The 18,195-nt window shown below is 35.6% G+C and overlaps 1 protein-coding gene across 6 annotated transcripts in view; it reads right to left on the reverse strand.

Moving 5' to 3' along the window:
* The window catches only part of SOX5 (SRY-box transcription factor 5), a 1,010,647-nt gene that overhangs the window by 89,070 nt on the left and 903,382 nt on the right, over positions 1–18,195 (reverse strand). For all 6 annotated transcript variants that reach the window (XM_043564662.1, XM_043564665.1, XM_043564659.1 and 3 more), the window contains one exon: positions 16,433–16,518. In XM_043564662.1, coding sequence (XP_043420597.1) covers positions 16,433–16,518 — 86 coding nt within the window. The remainder of the gene's footprint in view (positions 1–16,432; positions 16,519–18,195) is intronic.

The following is an 18,195-nucleotide window of genomic DNA, read 5'->3' on the forward strand; positions in this document are numbered from 1 at the left end:
TAAGGTGGTAACAATGAAAAAGCAAACATTCTCCAAGAGTCAGTTCCCAGAAACTCTTGTAAAAAGGATATTCTCATTTCTCTAAAGATATAGGGATGACCAATAAGCACATAAAAAGATGTTTAATTTTACTAATCATTGGGGAAATGCAAACCAAAGCCACAGTGAGGTATCACCTAACACCCATTTGTGTGGCTATTATCAAAGTTAAACAAAATGAAACAGCAAAAACCATAGAAAATGACAAATGTTGGCAAGGATGTGGAGAAATTGGAACTCTTGTTCATTGGTGGTAGAAATGTAAAATGGCGTGGAAAACATGGCAGTTCCTCAAAAAATTAAACCTAAGGTTATTAGATGATGCAGAAATCCCACTTCCGGGTATATACCCCAAATACTTGAAAGCAGGGACTAAAACAGATCTTTGTACATCCATGTGCATAGAAACATTATCTATGATAGCAAAAGGTGAAAACAACCCAGATATCTGTCAATGGATGAATGGGTAAACAACAGGTAGCATATACTAACAACAGAATATTATTCAGCTTTAAAAAGGAAGGAAGGAAATTCTGACATGCTGCAACATGGGTGAACCTTGAAACATTATACTAAATGAATAAGCCAGACACAAAAGACCAAACATTGTATGATTCCACTTACATGAGGTACTTCAAATAGAGAGTTCATAGAGACAGAAAGTAGAATGGTGGTTCCCAGAGACTGGCTGGGGGTCGGTGCTGGTGAAAACATCAGGAGTTATTGTTTAATGGGTATGAACTTTCCATTTGAGATGATGAAAAAGTAGTGGAGATGGGAAGTGGTGATGGCTTTACAACATCAAGAATGTACTTCATGCCACTGAACTCTGTGCTAAAAAATGGTTAAAATAGTAAAGTTTATGTTTATGTATATTTTACCATAACAAAAAGTAAATCTATGGAAGCTTAATAAAAATTAGCAAAGCTTGGATCACAATCAAAATTTTAAAAAATAAATTTAAATGCAGAAATTAAATACTTAAGTCCAACAAAATCAGTGGAGAAGGTACTGTAAAAAAAAAAAGCCAAATAAGGATGCCTGGGTGGCTCAGTTGGTTAAGCATCCAACTCTTGACTTTGGCTCAGGTCATGATCTCATGGTTCAAGAGTTTGAGCCCTGCATGGGACTCTGCCCTGACAGCGTGGAGACTGCTGCTCGGGATTCTCTCTCTCTCTGCCCTTCCCCTGTTTGCTCATGTTCTCTATTTATCTCAAAATAAATAAATAAATAAATAAATAAATAAATAAATAAATATCCAAATGAACAAAGCATGAACAAAGAAATGCTGGAATTAAGGAGAGCAGACAGAGCTGAAAGCCATATTAAAATAGTGGGCTTACAAGGATGCCTGCTGAACTAGAAGATAGCTTGCTCCTCTTAGCTTTGACTGTCTTGTCACAGTTAGGTTTCAACTCCTTGGGCAGTCGATGACAGAACTTCTTTCCCAGGTGGCTAAAAACATGAGGGAATTTGAGGGGTGATGAAGCTGTCTTGTTTCCTGACATGGTGGTGATGGTAGTGGTGGTGGGAGTGATGGTGAAAATTCATAGAATTGTGCATCCAAAATAGTCAATTTTACTAGATGTTCATTTTAGAAATTAAAAAACAATTGAAGATACCATGTAAAAATGGAAAGATTCTTATTCAACAACTTTGACTTATAATTCTGAAACACTTGGGCCTTCCTTCCCAAGAAAGAGACAGGAAAAGTGACAATTTGCTAGCACTGTAGATTACAAAGATTTTTGAAAACATTATAAAATTAAGTCCTGATCTTTCTGTATCTCCAATATCTCCATATGGGTATAAAAATGAATTACAAATTGTTTGAGTGTGCAGGAGAGCAGCTAGCCAGGGGTTACCACCCACCATTTGAGCTAATAGGAGTATAAAGTACTGAGAGTAGACTATTAAATAAACAAGGTGAAAAGCAGTTCTTTCCATTTCCACTGATGCTAAGAAACCAATTGTGCTGTACTTTCTTAGTATAAAAATAATGAGCAGAGCTTTCACATCTACATGTTTCCTTTCCAAGAGAACTCACGCTTCTTTCCCAATCTATGAAGCATAGTTTGAAAACATACCAATTCTAATGGGAGGGTGGGTAAAAACAGGACTGTTTCAACTGTTGGTGTTCTGGTCTGAATGGAAGCCTGTATCATTGACATATTTGGTTTTATTAATAGAGAAAATGAATAGGCTAGGATCTTCTGAGATCATTTAGAATGTTATGAATTCTATTTAGAGCAAAAGAAAAAAGGCCCAGATATACTTTCCTCTGATAGTTTCCAACCTTGCCATTTGAATATTCCTAATTCCAATTTCTGACTCCTCTGCTCATATCTGGATTACTCCTGTAATTATTTAGTCAACAAGCAAATACATCCAAAAAAGATAATTTCCCCACTTTTTCACTGTTGTGGGAGAATAAAAAAGTGGTTACAGCCTCAGATCTTGACAAACAAGAGAAGAGAAAAGACCTGAAGAAAAGAGAAGAGGGGAAGAAAGAGGTAAAGAAGGATTAACACAGGAGGGCAGCTAAGAACATAGGAAAAGTTAAGTGAAGAGGGAAAAAAAAAGGAGACACAAAAGTAAAAACAAAGAGAAAGATTTCCGACAAACAGGAACAGAAAGGTCAATTTTTAACTTTTAAAAAATATTTATTTATTTATTCTGAGAGAGAGAGAGAAAAAGAGAGACCATCCCAAGCAGGCTCCGCACTGTCAGTGGAGAGCCTGATGTGGGGTTCAATCCCATGTACCAGAAGATCATGACCTGAGCTTAAATCAAGAGTAGGACACTCACTTGACTGAACCACCCAGGCCCCCCAGAAAGGTTGATTTTTAGAATTATGTTCCTATTTTTTTTTTAATTAAAAAAATTTTTTTTTAACGTTTATTTATTTTTGAGAGAGAGAGAGAGAGAGACAGAGCATGACTGGGGGAGGGTCAGAGAGAGAGGGAGACACAGAATCTGAAACAGGCTCCAGGCTCTGAGCGGTCAGCACAGAGCCTGATGCAGGGCTCGAACTCACGGACCGCGAGATCATGACCTTAGCCGAACGAAGTCTGACGCTTAACCGACTGAGCCACCCAGGCATGACGCCCCCCCCCCCCCCAAAAAAAAACAGATTTAAAAAAAATTTTTTTAACGTTTATTTATTTTTGAGACAGAGAGAGACAGAGCATGAACGGAGGAGGGTCAGAGAGAGGGAGACACAGAATCGGAAACAGGCTCTGGGTTCCAAGCTGTCAGCACAGAGCCTGATGCGGGGCTCGAACTCACGGACTGCGAGATCATGACCTGAGCCGAAGTCAGCCACCCAACTGACTGAGCCACCCAGGCGCCCTGATGTTCCTATTTTAAAACCTTTAGCAGCCCTAAGGACAAAAAAAGTTGGTAGTGTCCAAACACCGTGACTGTAATTAAAAAATGACAGTATTCTGATTACTGCCATGAAGTTATTTTATGTGAAATTTTTATTTATTTGTATCTAGATAGCTCTTCCTTTCTTGTGTTTAAGTATGCTGTTAGGTTGTCTATTGGGCAATCTAGTCCTGGTCTGACCTGCTCATCTATCTTCTCATTCCATGGAGCTACCTAATAGGAATAAATAAAACTTTCTTGCCTAATCGGATCTTCAGAGCTAGCTTGATTATTTTCAAGTGTGTAAAGCATTTCTTTTGAACGTCTCAGATCAATAATTGCATCATTACCCTTGTCTCATGTTTTCCTTGACAGCATATGAATAAACGTGTCCATAAATCAGAGAAGTCCACTTGTAAGGTGCAAAGGCTCCTTCTGGGGATTTCTGGGGCTACTGGTTACTTTCACTAGTCCCTTTTTTGCTTCATTTTTTTCCTTCCTCCATTATATATAGGTAGGACAGCTAGAGGTAGGACAGTAATATGCATTTTACAAATAAGAAAACTTGAGTCATAACAGATTAAATGATTCAAGACCAGACTCCTACATCACTTCAAAGGCAGGCGAGACTAGAACCCTTATTTGTTGAACAATTTGGGTCGTTAGAGGGATAATGATGGTTAGATAAGCTACTTTGGCTGCCTTTTCTATGCCCTAACTATTCTTATGCCCTAACTCTCCATGTTGTAAAACTCTCTTCATTGTAACAAACACTACAACTTTCCAGTAGCACATCCCTTCAAAAGGAAAAGCTCGTTCCTTTCCCAAATGATTGCCAATGCCATAAAAGCTCTAGTAACTCACGTGGAATGAAAACATTAGAGAGATAGATTCTATTTATTTTTAGGAAGAACTGAAACATAGGTTTCTTGTAGTCTTACATGTACAAGAAAGATTATTTTAAAAACGTATTTTATTTTCGTAAAGACATTCTGCTTGCATCAAGTACTTGAACAAGATGGATTTCTACAATAACCATACTCCTTGTACTGTAAGACATAATTGCTATATCCTAGACAATTACTTTCTGGCTTAAATTACAAAATAATTTGTTAGGCTCTTTTCTGACAAGGGTAAGTACTTGAACCTAGGAGATAATAATGAGGATGACAGCAGCTAATGATGGCTGACAGCTTATGCTATACTAAACATTTTGTATTCAGTATCTCATTTAAACCTTACACTAGCTTTGCCATGCAGGAAGAATATTAGCAAATTTCACATGTGAAGAAACTAAGACTAAGGTATTGAGTACCTTGACCACAGACACACAAACAAGGTGTCTCATAAAACAAAAGCCCATAATTCATTATATAGTATATAACATTTGCATATTATTTATTTGTTAGATTTATTTAAATAGTTAAAAATATTTAAATCAAGTTTGGGGAATACGTTTAACAAAAAGGAGGAAAAACAGCTAAAGCCATTCAAGTCATCTAACTAGTTACTATGCCGCATACTACTAAATAGTTACAAAGCAAAGATTGAATCTATGACAGGATACTTTATGGTTTCATAATGTATTTGATGCTAGCCTGTGTCTAAGGTGACACTAAAACATCTAAGTTTAAAATTGCTCTGGAAATAAACCAGATAAAAGATGAATCAAATGAAGAAGGAATAAAAATGAAGACACATAGGGCCTAGCTTTTTTTTTTTATTGTTTGGTTAAGTGTCTTGGCATAACTTCTATGTTAATCAAATGTTTTAGGTGCATGGTTTATAATAACTTAAGATTCCTTTACAACTAAAGAGCTAATTTAGAGGGATAGAGGGAAACTAGTCATATGAAAAATATTTTGAGCACGTACTTGAAGTGGCTGGAGTTGTAGGGCACAGTATAAAATTCCAATGGAAACTTATCTTAAAGCAACTACCATAGATGGACAACATTTGCTATATAGTTCTGCCTCATTCCTAAAAGGAAGTGATTGCAATTTTCACTATCGCTATTACTTTTTTTTCCATTCTATGTTGAAGAAGTTTTAATAATGGGAAAAGGAAGAGACTGCTGTTGTAATGTTCATGTTGGAGGCATTAATTATGCTGGCCCAATGCTCATCGTGGCAAATCATCCACGAGCATACTTTGAATCTATTCCTCCATTTCTTCCTGTCTACCTCCTTTATCCAAACAGTAGCTAGGTAAGAAAAGGAGTATGACATTAAAGTAAAGGTCAGGATTAAGAAATATGAAATTATTAAGGGTTCATTTCCCACCCTCCTCACCTTTCTTTGCATGCCCTCAGTTTGGCAGGACAATATTGAGAAACTTCCACAGGAAACAGCAAATTTGAAATATATGGGACTGGCTTCAGTTTTTCATCTGAAGGAAGCAAACAGGGCTCTATTTTCAAGTCTCCTGAAGACATTTGCCAACCACACACAGCTCAATATTGTAATGTGATTTTTCTCCTTGGTCTCTCTCTCAGAACAGTTCTTTCATGACTACAAAATCTTATCTGCATGATTATATAATCATCTTTGAATACTATCTTTCTTCTGAGAAGCAAATAAAATATCAACAAGACTTGTGATATAAACAATCCCACTTTGAACCTTCTATGAACAAATAGATATGAAACAGCATGCTTCTCTGTTGTTTTGTTTTCTAAATTTCTTGATCTTTCAATAGCTTTTCACAAAAGAATTAATTCACAGAGCACAATCACTGAACTCAGCAAAATGAAAGCAATTCAGAAGGTTGTCATTGTTACTAGTATGCAAATCCTACCCATTGTTTTATTCATCCTTAATTTAATAGTCTAAAAGCAAAAACAGCCATTTTTCTCCCCCTTTTATACAAAAAAAAACCTACTTAAAATAATATATACGAATATATGAGTTTATTTTTAAGGATACCATGGTAAAATGGGAACAAGCTAGATTTAGCTTTCAGTTGCTAGGATCCCAGGTGGTACACTTCTGCTAATAATTGGATTTAGCCAGGTCACCACTTAGAGTCCAAATGGCATCATCAGTAAAATTATGGACGTGGACTAAAAGAATGGTTTTAAAATTTTGTTTTAGCAGCAGATTCTTTCATTCAAACAATCTTAGCCTGTATAACTAGATCTATAAAACATACAAAAGTGAATGTTATCGTTTAGGGTTCTTGGAGCTGCCTGGATTCCTGTGAATAGTTTCAAATAATGGTTTTCAATGAATGGTCTCTGAGGTCCTTTCCATTTCGAATATACTTGATAGGAAAGGAGGTTTTATGACTTTCTTCAAGTTTTACTCCACTTTCACACGGCATTCATTCTTTTAAATTTCAGGCTTCTCGATAATCCATTAAGGATTCTTAATTGACTCATCTTTGCATTCCTTAACATGCTTAGCTGAAGAGCTTACAAAGAATAAATATTTTCTGAGTAAATAAAATTTTTAGGATACTATGGGGTTTATAAAAATAATTTGCTTCCACATTCAAGTTTGAAACCAAAGGAATTTTTTCTTTAAAGAAAGTCATACAAAGTTTATAAATTTTCTCAGATTTATAAGAGAAATAGTTTAGTATCTATATATAGACAACAGAGGAGTAGAATAAGAGTAAGAGTATTCTTACTCTAGAATAAGAATAAGAGTAAATATTCTATCAATATACCTCAAAAAAGAGATATGACTTTTGAAGGGTGATACCAGAAAATCTTTTTTATATTATTTATCTAAAACTGCATATTACATTAAAGGCATCTATGTAAATAACTTATTTTAAATAGTATAAGGTATTTATTTAGAATAGCGTGGGCAGCTCATTGAGACAGTCCATTTGCATTACACCCATGGAAAAACAGGACTCAACAGGAGGCATTCTTTTTCTTTTCTAACTTTTTTAATGTTTATTTTTTAGAGAAAGAGAGAGAGAGAGAGCATGAGTTAGGAAGGGGCAGAGAGAGAGGGAGATACAGAATCTGAAGCAAGCTCCAGGTTCTGAGCTGTCAGCACAGAACCTGACGCAGGGCTTGAACTCAAGAACCACAAGATCATGACCTGAGCCGAAGTCAGACGCTTAACCGACTGAGCCACCCAGGTGCCGCAGGCATTATTCTTATTTTATAGATATAAATATTGAGACAAAGAGTGAGTAACAGCAAAATACAGAACATTATGCTCCAAGTAACTTCTTATATTTTGGTGGGATAAGCAAACTCATTGCTTCCCATAGATTCTTGTGATGGGTCTTAAAATTGTACCACACAGGGGAATGTAAGTATTTCCTCATAAATAGGATGATATGCCTCAATTTTACTAACTTGCTTTACCTGCTGACCTGCAAAGTGAATGCACATAAGATAAGTCTGCCAAATCCTAATTTGTGAGATTTCCTTTTAGCGATAGTTTTAGGGGTGCCTAGGTGGCTCAGTGGGTTAAACATCAGACTCTTGATTTAGGCTCAGCTCATGATCCCAGAGTCACAGGATTGAGCCCTGACAGTGTGGAGCCTGCTTGGGATTCTCTCTCCCCTTCTCTCTGTGTCCACCTCCCCTCAAAATAAATACACATTAAAAAAAAAAGAAATAGTTTTAATTTCAGTGAATAACAGTTATTAAACAACTAATAATACCAAGCATTTACTATTACCTAGCACATAATATTTGATAAACTGTAATTAACACTTTTGTTGCTTTGCACACTTTATATGTATTACCTCATTTAACCCTCACAAAAAGATATCATTTATGCCTACATTATACAGACAAAAAATTAAGGCATGGAGAAGTTAGGTAACTTGTCCGAAGTCACAGAGCTGGTGAATAACAGAATAATAGTTCTTTAAGGCATGGATGGCTGCAGGTACCACATTTTCAACCATTATGTCACAATGCCTCTCATTAGGCAACAGTGCCTTTTAAAATATTAATCCAAAGACAATGCCTTAATATAATAAAAATTTTTCCTTTAGTCTTTCTGTTTCCTAATTATCCTCTGCTAAGAGACTAAATTTTTCTGCATATATTAACTACAGACTTCTGTCCTATGTTTACCAGTTGTAGGTAATGCAATTTACATGTTCCAGTTGCGCCATTTGAGACTTCACCATGGCAAAGAATGGATATTATTCAACAGTTTTCTGGTACCAACAAACCTCAGCATTTGCTCCTCCTAAGAGGCATCTGTCTTCATCAGGGTTCTTTAGGTTCAAGATTCTTATCGGTCCTATCAAGGCAATTATGTGAAATACTACTCCTAACGTTGAATTTGTCTTCATAAAAGTTTCCTTGAATAATTAAAGAATACTCATAATATAAGGTCAATTGACAATTAGGTTGAAGAATAAATTTCTTGTATAAATACAATCTGTGAATCTGAAAAATGTTAGTTGCTCTTTCTTACATAGATATAGCCACGACTAGAAAATTGAGTAGTTTCTGTTTTTTCAATAAAATGAAAAACCTGTACACTTTTTAAAATTTTAATACATTGATATTGTATTAAATTATCCAGTCCTAGGAATGGATAATTTACTGTTGGCCTTGAGCCTCACAATCCTTTTACGTATGGTAATTAGCCACAAAACATGTCAGAGTAACCTACGTATGTTTTGATTAAGAGAACACAGAATGCCATCAAGTAATGGGCATTGACTGACTTGTGACCAGAAAATCTGGCACTGACGATAGTTGTATTACTTTAGTGTAGGGTGATGATAGGACTTCAAATACAATGCAAATTTTATCATTTATTTGATTGGCTATTATGATAAAAACGGGTACTATGGAAAAGCACACATGTACTGATGTTTCTGTTAGCATGTAATGACACACCATGAAGCTGCTGGAAACAAGAAAATACAGAAATAGCATGAAAAAGACACTGCTTGTACTGTCTCCATTGTCCAAATGTCAAAACAGCTCCCGGGAACCCTAGGGGTGGTAATAAGTATGAAAGTAGTTCCTACCAGGTTCTTCCTTAAAGGAGATTCTTGAACACTGCTGGGTTCTGACTCTAGCCCATATGGGCTTGGAAAAGTCAGAGAAAATGTTGGCTGCACTTTTTCAGGCCTATTTGCATATGTTCTTTAGTATGCAGGATGTCTCTATATAATTTAATTGTTGGGTTTTTTGCCTCTATTAATACATATGCAAATGACTCACACTTGCAGCTGTGCTGTATTAATCATATGTGTGCTTCTGTCTGTCTGCCCTGCAGGCTCAGGGTCGAAGGGAGACGCAAAGAGGGAATTCACTCTTCTAACCTGCAAGAAATCTCACTCATGCAGACAGAAGTCCAACAGCAAACAGCACACCAGGGTTGCAACTGAAATGAGGAGCAGTAGAGCATTTTTCACCCTGTATGAACATGACAAGGACCTAAAAGTTACGCTGAATAGTACAGTGTGTAGGTAGGTAAAGAGAAAAAACCATCCTTGTAAGCAATTCTTTCAATAAGAAGGTAAAATTCCTCATATCCAGACCTCTCCATATGGTTATTTCTCCCTTATTGATTTTCTGGGTGTTTCTCTTGGTCAGATACATAAAGCCATGCTCAGTCACTTACAGTGCTGTGGGAAATAGGAAGCATTTATCTGTGTCCTGTCATAATTATTGAGCTCCTTCGGAGACTGGCAGGAGGTTGATAAAAAGATGAACTTCAGTTTTTTATCCATGTCTGCCTTGATGTTACTGTCTGTCACACAGAAGCTTAAGCCATTTCCACTAGGACTTGCATGCACCTTTGATAGCTATGAAAAAAGACTGATTTCCGTTGATATTTTGTATGTTTCATTCTCTAACGTGATCACGTGACACCTCTCATTTTCTCAACCCCAGAGAATGCATGTTAGTGATGATACCAGTTACTGGAATGATAGCCCATGAGATTTCAATTATGGCAACTTGTAATTTTGAGGCTTTCTTCCAAAAATACCATTATGAATTTAAAAAATGATCCTACTGAATTCATTAAAAAGTTTCACTAATTCAGTAAAAAATCTTGAATGAATGCTACTTGCTTATTTTGAGTAAAATATGACAATCCAAGGATAATCTCAATGTTTTTTCCTTTGCTTATCACTATTAATCATTGGTTGGAGTCAACATTTTTGGCTTCCTATAGGTAGAACAGGTGGCAACCATCTTTTGGCCAACACAAATACGGTATTTATAAAGTGAGAAATAAATGGATAAATATTGCCTTCTAATTTCAAATCATAGAAGCCTAGCTAAAAAATAGAAATAGTACACTACATTATAACTATTACTGTTAAAAAATTCATGATGTCCATTAAGTAAAATGCAAATTAATGACAATGAATATGAGGAATGAATGTCAGATGCACTGTTGCCATTATTTGGTTTCATTAATTAGAAATAGATGATTCGCTTAGCTGATTTTAACCAGTCCAAACATCCAAAAGATTCAAAGTGTAACTTTATTTGGCTTAAATAATTATCCTCACTTTTTGAAACTGAAATGAAGCTATATTAGTTTTCTACATACATGAACCCCCCCCCGAAAAGAGACAATATCAGGAAGATAAATACCAAAAGCATCATTGGCTCTTGAAAGAAAAATACAGGTAGTTTGAAGAGGAAGAGGAAAGAAAAAAGAGAGAGAGAGAGAGAGAAAGAAAGGGAGGGAGAAACATAAAAGGGTAAACCCAGAATATGATATTGTTAATTAGATAGTTACTATTTTGATAATACACTCTTCTATTATCTGGAAATCACTTACTTTAGTTTTGTGTGGCAAGGTGCGCCATATTGAGTCAAAGTACCTCCAGCAGTTCATATTCTTATGTATGTCTGTACATACATTGACAAACCATACAAGAATAATCTAATGTTAAGTTGTTTGGTCTGTTTTTGTGTGTATAAATTCTAATTACTTTAAAGGAATAACATAAATTTCAGGAAATGCTAAAACACATTCTCTTTGTAGCAGACCATGGCTATGATGAGATAAAGGGAAGAAAGAGCAGGAGAGATAGAGTTAGGGATTTCTCATATACTGAGAATCTCCTAATAGGGGCTGAAAAATATAAAGTTCCCAGGTCTTTAAATTAATAACATTTGTTCCAGAAATTAATGACATACTGCCTTGTTATATTATTAAAATGATTATTACCCTTAACTCATGATAGCTTCTTTCATTTCGTAAATATATATTGAGTACCAGCTATTTGCTAGGTATTAATCTGAGCACTTGAGATACATTATTGAACAACAATAACAAAAATAACAGTCCCTGCTCTGGTGAAGCTTACGGAGTATTTGGAACAGACAATAAATAAGGAACATAGTACGTAATTTATATAGGATGTTTGAAGATAACAAGTGCTATAGGAAAAAAAAGAATAAGGGAAATAGAAGATGTTGTATATCTGGCAGGGTTATTTTGTGATTGAAACAGGTTAGTTAGGGTAGGTGTCTTAGAGAGATGACAGAGCAGATTCTTGAATGAGGTGAGAGAATGAGCCTTCCAGGCAGAGGGAAGAGCATTTCAGGTAGAGGGACAGCTAATATAAAACTCTAAGGTGGAAGCTAGGAGCATGCCTTGGCATGTCAAGGGACAGCAAAGCCCTTAGTGTAGTTGGAGCAGATTGAATAAGGTGGTATGGAGCAAAACTGTCATAAAAATATTTTTTTAAATACAAGTAAAGAAAATACTGTAGTGCTAACCATGGTGCTAGGCATGTAGTGTTCTCCTAAGGTTATTTCATGAAAAGGGAATAAGTTTTTTTTATTATAAAATTTCAATATATATCTTACTGAATTCAAACTACTAGTTTTTTTTCTTCCATGAGCCAATGACACCTTTGGTGTTTGTAATTTGGCTATTGTCTTTTTTAAAGGATGAAAATTAATTTATATTGAAAACTAATCATTACTATTCAGCTTAATTCCAATATCATAAAGCAGAGTAGTTCTTTGAGCAAGATAGATACCTAACTTATTATGATGTTAAGATTCATTTTTCACCCTTTCATATAATAGATACTGAGTTCATAAAATATTTCAAACACTTGGTTAATGTAAATGATGATGAGTCACTGTCTTCATAGATTTTGCCATCTGGTAGAAGCCAGAAAGTAGAATTTAAACTTTTTCTACAAGTGTTATGAGAGGGGAAATACAGTGTGCTCTTGAAGCACATAAGAGCTACATTAATCTAGACCTGGGGACAAGGAAATATTTCTTTAGAAAGTGATGTTCTATCTTGCAATCTGAGTGAAATAGGAGTTGGCTTGGTAAAGGTGTGGGGTAATGGGGTTCCAGGAAGAGGAAATACCACATGTAAAGATCCAGAGAACTTGAAAACAAGTAAGAGAAGGACATGATCAGATTTTCTAAAATCAGAAAGATTATTCTGATCGAGTAGAGAGAGCATCGGAGGGGGTAAGATGAAGACAGAAGACCAGTGCAGGAGCTATTGTGGTAAATTAGGCAACAAATGAGGGGAGCCTGACCAGAAGGGTAATAATAGGTAAGATGGAAAAAAAATGGATGGATCCTTGCTGTATTTATTAGGTGGAATGCATAGACAATGAATGAACAGATGTAGAGGAAGAGGAGACAAGGATAACTCTCATGTTTCCAGATTGAGCAAAGATGGAGTGGAGCCATTTGCTAGGACCAGAGAATGAGCAGGTCTCGAGCCAAGAAAGAGAACTGGTAAGTTACATTTGGTATTCAGCTTATACTGTCTGTAAACACCTATATATTTCCTCTTGACAGTCAAAAATAGTTGTCTATATGGATCTGAGGTTCGGGAAAGACTTTAAAGGCAGAAGAAACAGAATGATATCTTACTGTAAAATAAATAAATAAAATAGTCCCTTGGCACAACATGTTAATTACATAATCCAGATTAAGCCACTTTTTGCTCTATAAAAAATAAATACATCACAATGCTTAGACTATTTCAACTGCTCCTAAAGTATATAGTAAGGTGATTTTAAAATATAAGGTGTATTTTATTACATGGCTAGAACTTCATTATTTTATCCAGGAACATGAAATAATATTTAAGTAATAAAAAGTGGCTGCATTTAAAACACGTCCTCTTGCTCATCTTTTAAAATAACTGTACTCTTCTTCATTCTTTCTTTAAGGAAGATCCTGGATTTGTGGTTCTACTCTATGTCATCCAAGTATGAACAATGACAGGCAAAGATTGTTTCAAAAGAAAACACAAATGGTAGGCAAAGTCAATCATGAGTAGGAATACATTTATAGGGCCCTTCTTAGATCTAGATGTTCAAAATGAGAGGCTTGAATTAACATATATCTGTGTAAAGAGGGATGAAATTGACATGCAGTCTGAAATAGATAACTGCCCTTATGAATCGGGCTACTTCTTTCAGCAGTGTGATGCATAGAGAGTATTTGTAGAAGTGCCAATTCATCAGCATTTTTGTTATAATTTGGTTAGCAGGTTACTGAGTTAGCAAATATCATGAGTTTGAAATGTGTTTGCATTTGAGTAGCATTTTTAAATCATGAGTAAAAAATTTGCATGTGTGTTTATGTGTATGTGTTTATTTTTTTTAATTTTACTCATTTATTTTTGAGAGAGGAAGAGAGAAGAGGGAGAGAAAGCACAAGTGGGGGAGGGGAAGAGAAAGGAAGATGAGAGAATCTCAAGCTGGCTCCACACTGTCAGTGCAGAGCCTGATGAGGGGCTCGAACTCATGAACAGCAAGATCCTGACCTGACCAAAAGTCGGATGCTTAACCAACGGAGCTACCCAGGTCCTCCTGTATGTGTTTTACTAGTAGCTAGTGGCTTACCACAAAAGAGTTTTGGATTATTAATTTTCCTGTTATACCACAGTATTGGTTTACTGAGATCCTAACTAAAACTCATATATGTTAATGGGTACAATGTCACTTATATAAAAAAGATCTTTATTCTACTTATAGATTAAATTATAGTGAAAGCAAGAGCAAATACATTTGGTGTCTTTTCCTCGTTCTGAAAATGATTTTTTTTAGATCTTGATATTTTAGGGGAATCTGATGTATTATAAGGATGGAAATAAAAGAATTTCAAATACTTTAATACCATCTCTGTAGGAAGAGAAGTTTGGATTGTTGCCTAACAAAGCTACTTTCTACTAGAATCCTACAGTGAAACATACTTGCCCCGGCTTCCTCTCACCATTAACCCAAGGGTGAAAGGAGACAAGAATGTCTAACTTACTTTTATTTATTTATTTTTTTTTATTTCTTTTTATTTATTTTTTTTTCTGAAATTTATTGACAAATTGGTTTCCATACAACACCCAGTGCTCATCCCAAAAGGTGCCCTCCTCAATACCCATCACCCACCCTCTCCTCCCTCCCACCCCCCATCAACCCTCAGTTTGTTCTCAGTTTTTAACAGTCTCTTATGCTTTGGCTCTCTCCCATTCTAACCTCTTTTTTTTTTTTCCTTCCCCTCCCCCATGGGTTCCTGTCAAGCTTCTCAGGATCCACATAAGAGTGAGACCATATGGTATCTGTCTTTCTCTGTATGGCTTATTTCACTTAGCATCACACTCTCCAGTTCCATCCACGTTGCTACAAAAGGCCATATTTCATTTTTTCTCATTGCCACGTAATATTCCATTGTGTATATAAACCACAATTTCTTTCTAACTTACTTTAAAATGGACATCAGAAATCTCCAAAACTCCTATTTCTACATTCAAATATATTTCCAGATATGCTTCCCTCTTCCTTTAATTTCACTACTCTTTTTAAGTTTTACTGATTACAACCATTTTCCCATATTGTCATTATTTCTGGATGCCATTTCAAAGGATAACAAGTGTTATGCTACTTTTATTGTCTCCTTGGCTCTAACACTTCCCAAGATACTTCCAGCTCAAAGAAACACTTACTCACACTGTAGCTTTTTGTGGAAAAGGTAGATTAGGAATGACTGTTATTAACCTCTGTAGAACACAGTATGTCTTAGCTCCTCCTGTGTTCTTCCTGTGAGATTCAACTGATTTTTCAGAAACCCGTCAGGTCTTCTGACAATCCCCAGTGCTGGCCAGATATATTTGTCTCTTAATGCTACAATATAAAACTCTATTCTTCCTTATAGGTTAAGATCATCTATCATGACAATGCATTTTTGTGCATACAAGTTAAGTTTATTAAGCACAACTGGTATATATCTGGGTTTACAGATATACTGTGTCTCTCAGGCAAAGGAAAATACACAATTCTCACAGGGGTGATTGATTCTATTATTAGATGGTTTGTTATCCTCATTAATTGCATAACTATGAAGTCCATAACAACAGAAGCTAGGGAAGATTTTGAGGGATGCTGATTCAAAGATTTAAATAGTTAATGAAAGATATCTTTAATATAATATTATTGATATTCTTTTCAACTCCGGAGACAAAATTTCTAAAATCACTTGGACATCTGGTAAAGTTATCACTGACATTCTTGAATATATGGGAATATGTATTCTTCAGGGCTAAAAAGGTCTTAACTGGAATGCCTGGATAAAGTTGTGCTCATTTAGGCGCTCGCTTATTCGGTTTATTTCTCTTTGCTTGCCCAACTGAGTTGGCATTAGCAGGAGAATAAAAAGACCTACAGAGTCAAAAATATTGGGTGTCTTGAACATTTTTTAAAATGTAATTTCTGTTAAGTTGCCTTGATTCATAAGTATCTGTGTGAATGTCTTTGACAGTTTTGTTCTTTTTATCTTGATGAGGACCAGTCTGTGATGAAACTATGTTACACAGTAATCAAAGCAAAACCTGAGACCGTTTTGTTAAATCATACCAGGGGATAAAAATGTATAATAAGCTCTCTTTAGTACAGAAAACAGGGCCACAAATTAAAAGAGTCAACCACTCAACTTTTGGTTGAGAATCAGTGCAAGGGAAGTCAAAAACAAAAAAAGAGTGAGACAAATATCACCACTCAGCCTTATTTTGCTTTAACACGATAATAGCTGTTTTGCCTGTTTACTTAACCTTTGTCTCTTCTGCATTGTTTCCCGACTTACCTGCAGTTGGAGCGGGCCTAAGCCTGGTGCTGCTGCAGCGGCAGCTGCCATGGTAGTTGGGATCAGCTGAACAGGGTAAGGGTCACCTAAGTAAGAGAAGAATAGAGGTGTCAGCACCTTTTATCTACTCTCCACCTGCAAATTAAACTCCTGCATTCACTCTTTCCAAAAGCCTTCCTTTGTGTGCCTTGCTGGGGCCTAATGAAAAGCTCTATTGTGCAGCCTTTTACTAACACTCTTTTCACAATTCTGGCTGAGAGAGGAATGTGAATAAAAGGCACAAGCAATTAAGGCGGAAACCTCATCCTTTTTTCATGATGTATTTAGGAAAATGGGAGGAAAAAGTGTGCATTGATCAGAAGGCTGCACTTTATAACACACACACACACACACACACACACACACGCACAGACACACACACACACACACACACACACACACACACACCCCTAACAGTCTTGACATGAGCCTACCAACCCTCAGCAAATTTAAAATGTTACCATAAGAGGAACTTAACTAAATTTAATTCCATTTTAACAAACTCAACTCTAAAGATGCAAGCCAAATAGCTTACCTTTTGAACTCAATGTTATTGTCTTAATTCAAATAACCTTTTAAGTAGTGTCTTGTGGATGATTTGAGAATAAAGAAAACATTTTATGCATTGTTTTATATAAAATATTGGTATCTTTATCTCAGAGATAAATGTTTATAACATATATTATAAAGAAAACAGAATATAGATGGTCTCTCCCTGAAGGGTTTTTATTTGTGGTGATATCTGAAAAACCAAAATCTTAGTAATTCAACATTAAAGTTTTAATACATGTGCTCTATAAAGATATAGAGACACACACAAATATATATACATACAATCTAAAAGATTGGAGTATACATTTTTGATGCAATTTTTTTTTCCATTTGGTAAAGAAGTACAATAGACTTTCTGCTTAGAGCCCACTGACATGCTAACAGGCATGTACATTATTGGTATTTGAAATAGGACCATAGCAAAAAATAAAAAAATAATAATTATAAGAACAATTTTTTAACATAGAAAAAATCTATTTTTAGTAATCTAATTTGTGAAAATAAAGTTAATACATCCATTCCAAAATATTTGTTGAGTATCTGCTACATATCAAGCACTGCTCTCAACACTAGAAATAGAGTTTTAAAGAAGACTGACTTGTAGAGGTGTGTTTACTGGGAATTTAATGAAGCTTAAGCTTTGGGATTCTGCGAAGGGCCTCTGGAAGCATGTTTACAGTATCATATGCTTTCATATTTGTCAGCGTTTTTACTTTGTTGTGATTTCTTTTATAAATGAAAACTCTCATTTTCACTTGAGTGTATTTTAAATTATGTGTATATAATTAAAATAATAATTATAAATAAATAATTAAATATATATATTTTTAATGTTTATTTACTTTTGAGAGACAGAGCACAAACAGGGGAGGTGCATAGAGAGACACACACACAGAATCTGAAGCAGGCCCCAGACTCTGAGCTGTCAGCACAGAGCCAGATGCAGGGGTGAAACTCACAAACTGTGAGATCATGGCCTGAGCTGATGTTGGATGCTTAACTGACTGAGCCACCCAGGTGCCCCCATAATTACATATATTCTTAAAGAGGACCCCAAAGTTATATTTTTCAGGCTTCAAAATACCTGAATCTACATCTGCTGACTTGGTATCCCCAGAACTTATAGCTTAATGGGAGAAAAAGAAAAAAGATAATTCAATGATTAGTAGAAA

The sequence above is a fragment of the Prionailurus bengalensis genome, chromosome B4 (genome assembly GCF_016509475.1).
Source record: "Prionailurus bengalensis isolate Pbe53 chromosome B4, Fcat_Pben_1.1_paternal_pri, whole genome shotgun sequence".
Classification (NCBI taxonomy): domain Eukaryota; kingdom Metazoa; phylum Chordata; class Mammalia; order Carnivora; family Felidae; genus Prionailurus; species Prionailurus bengalensis.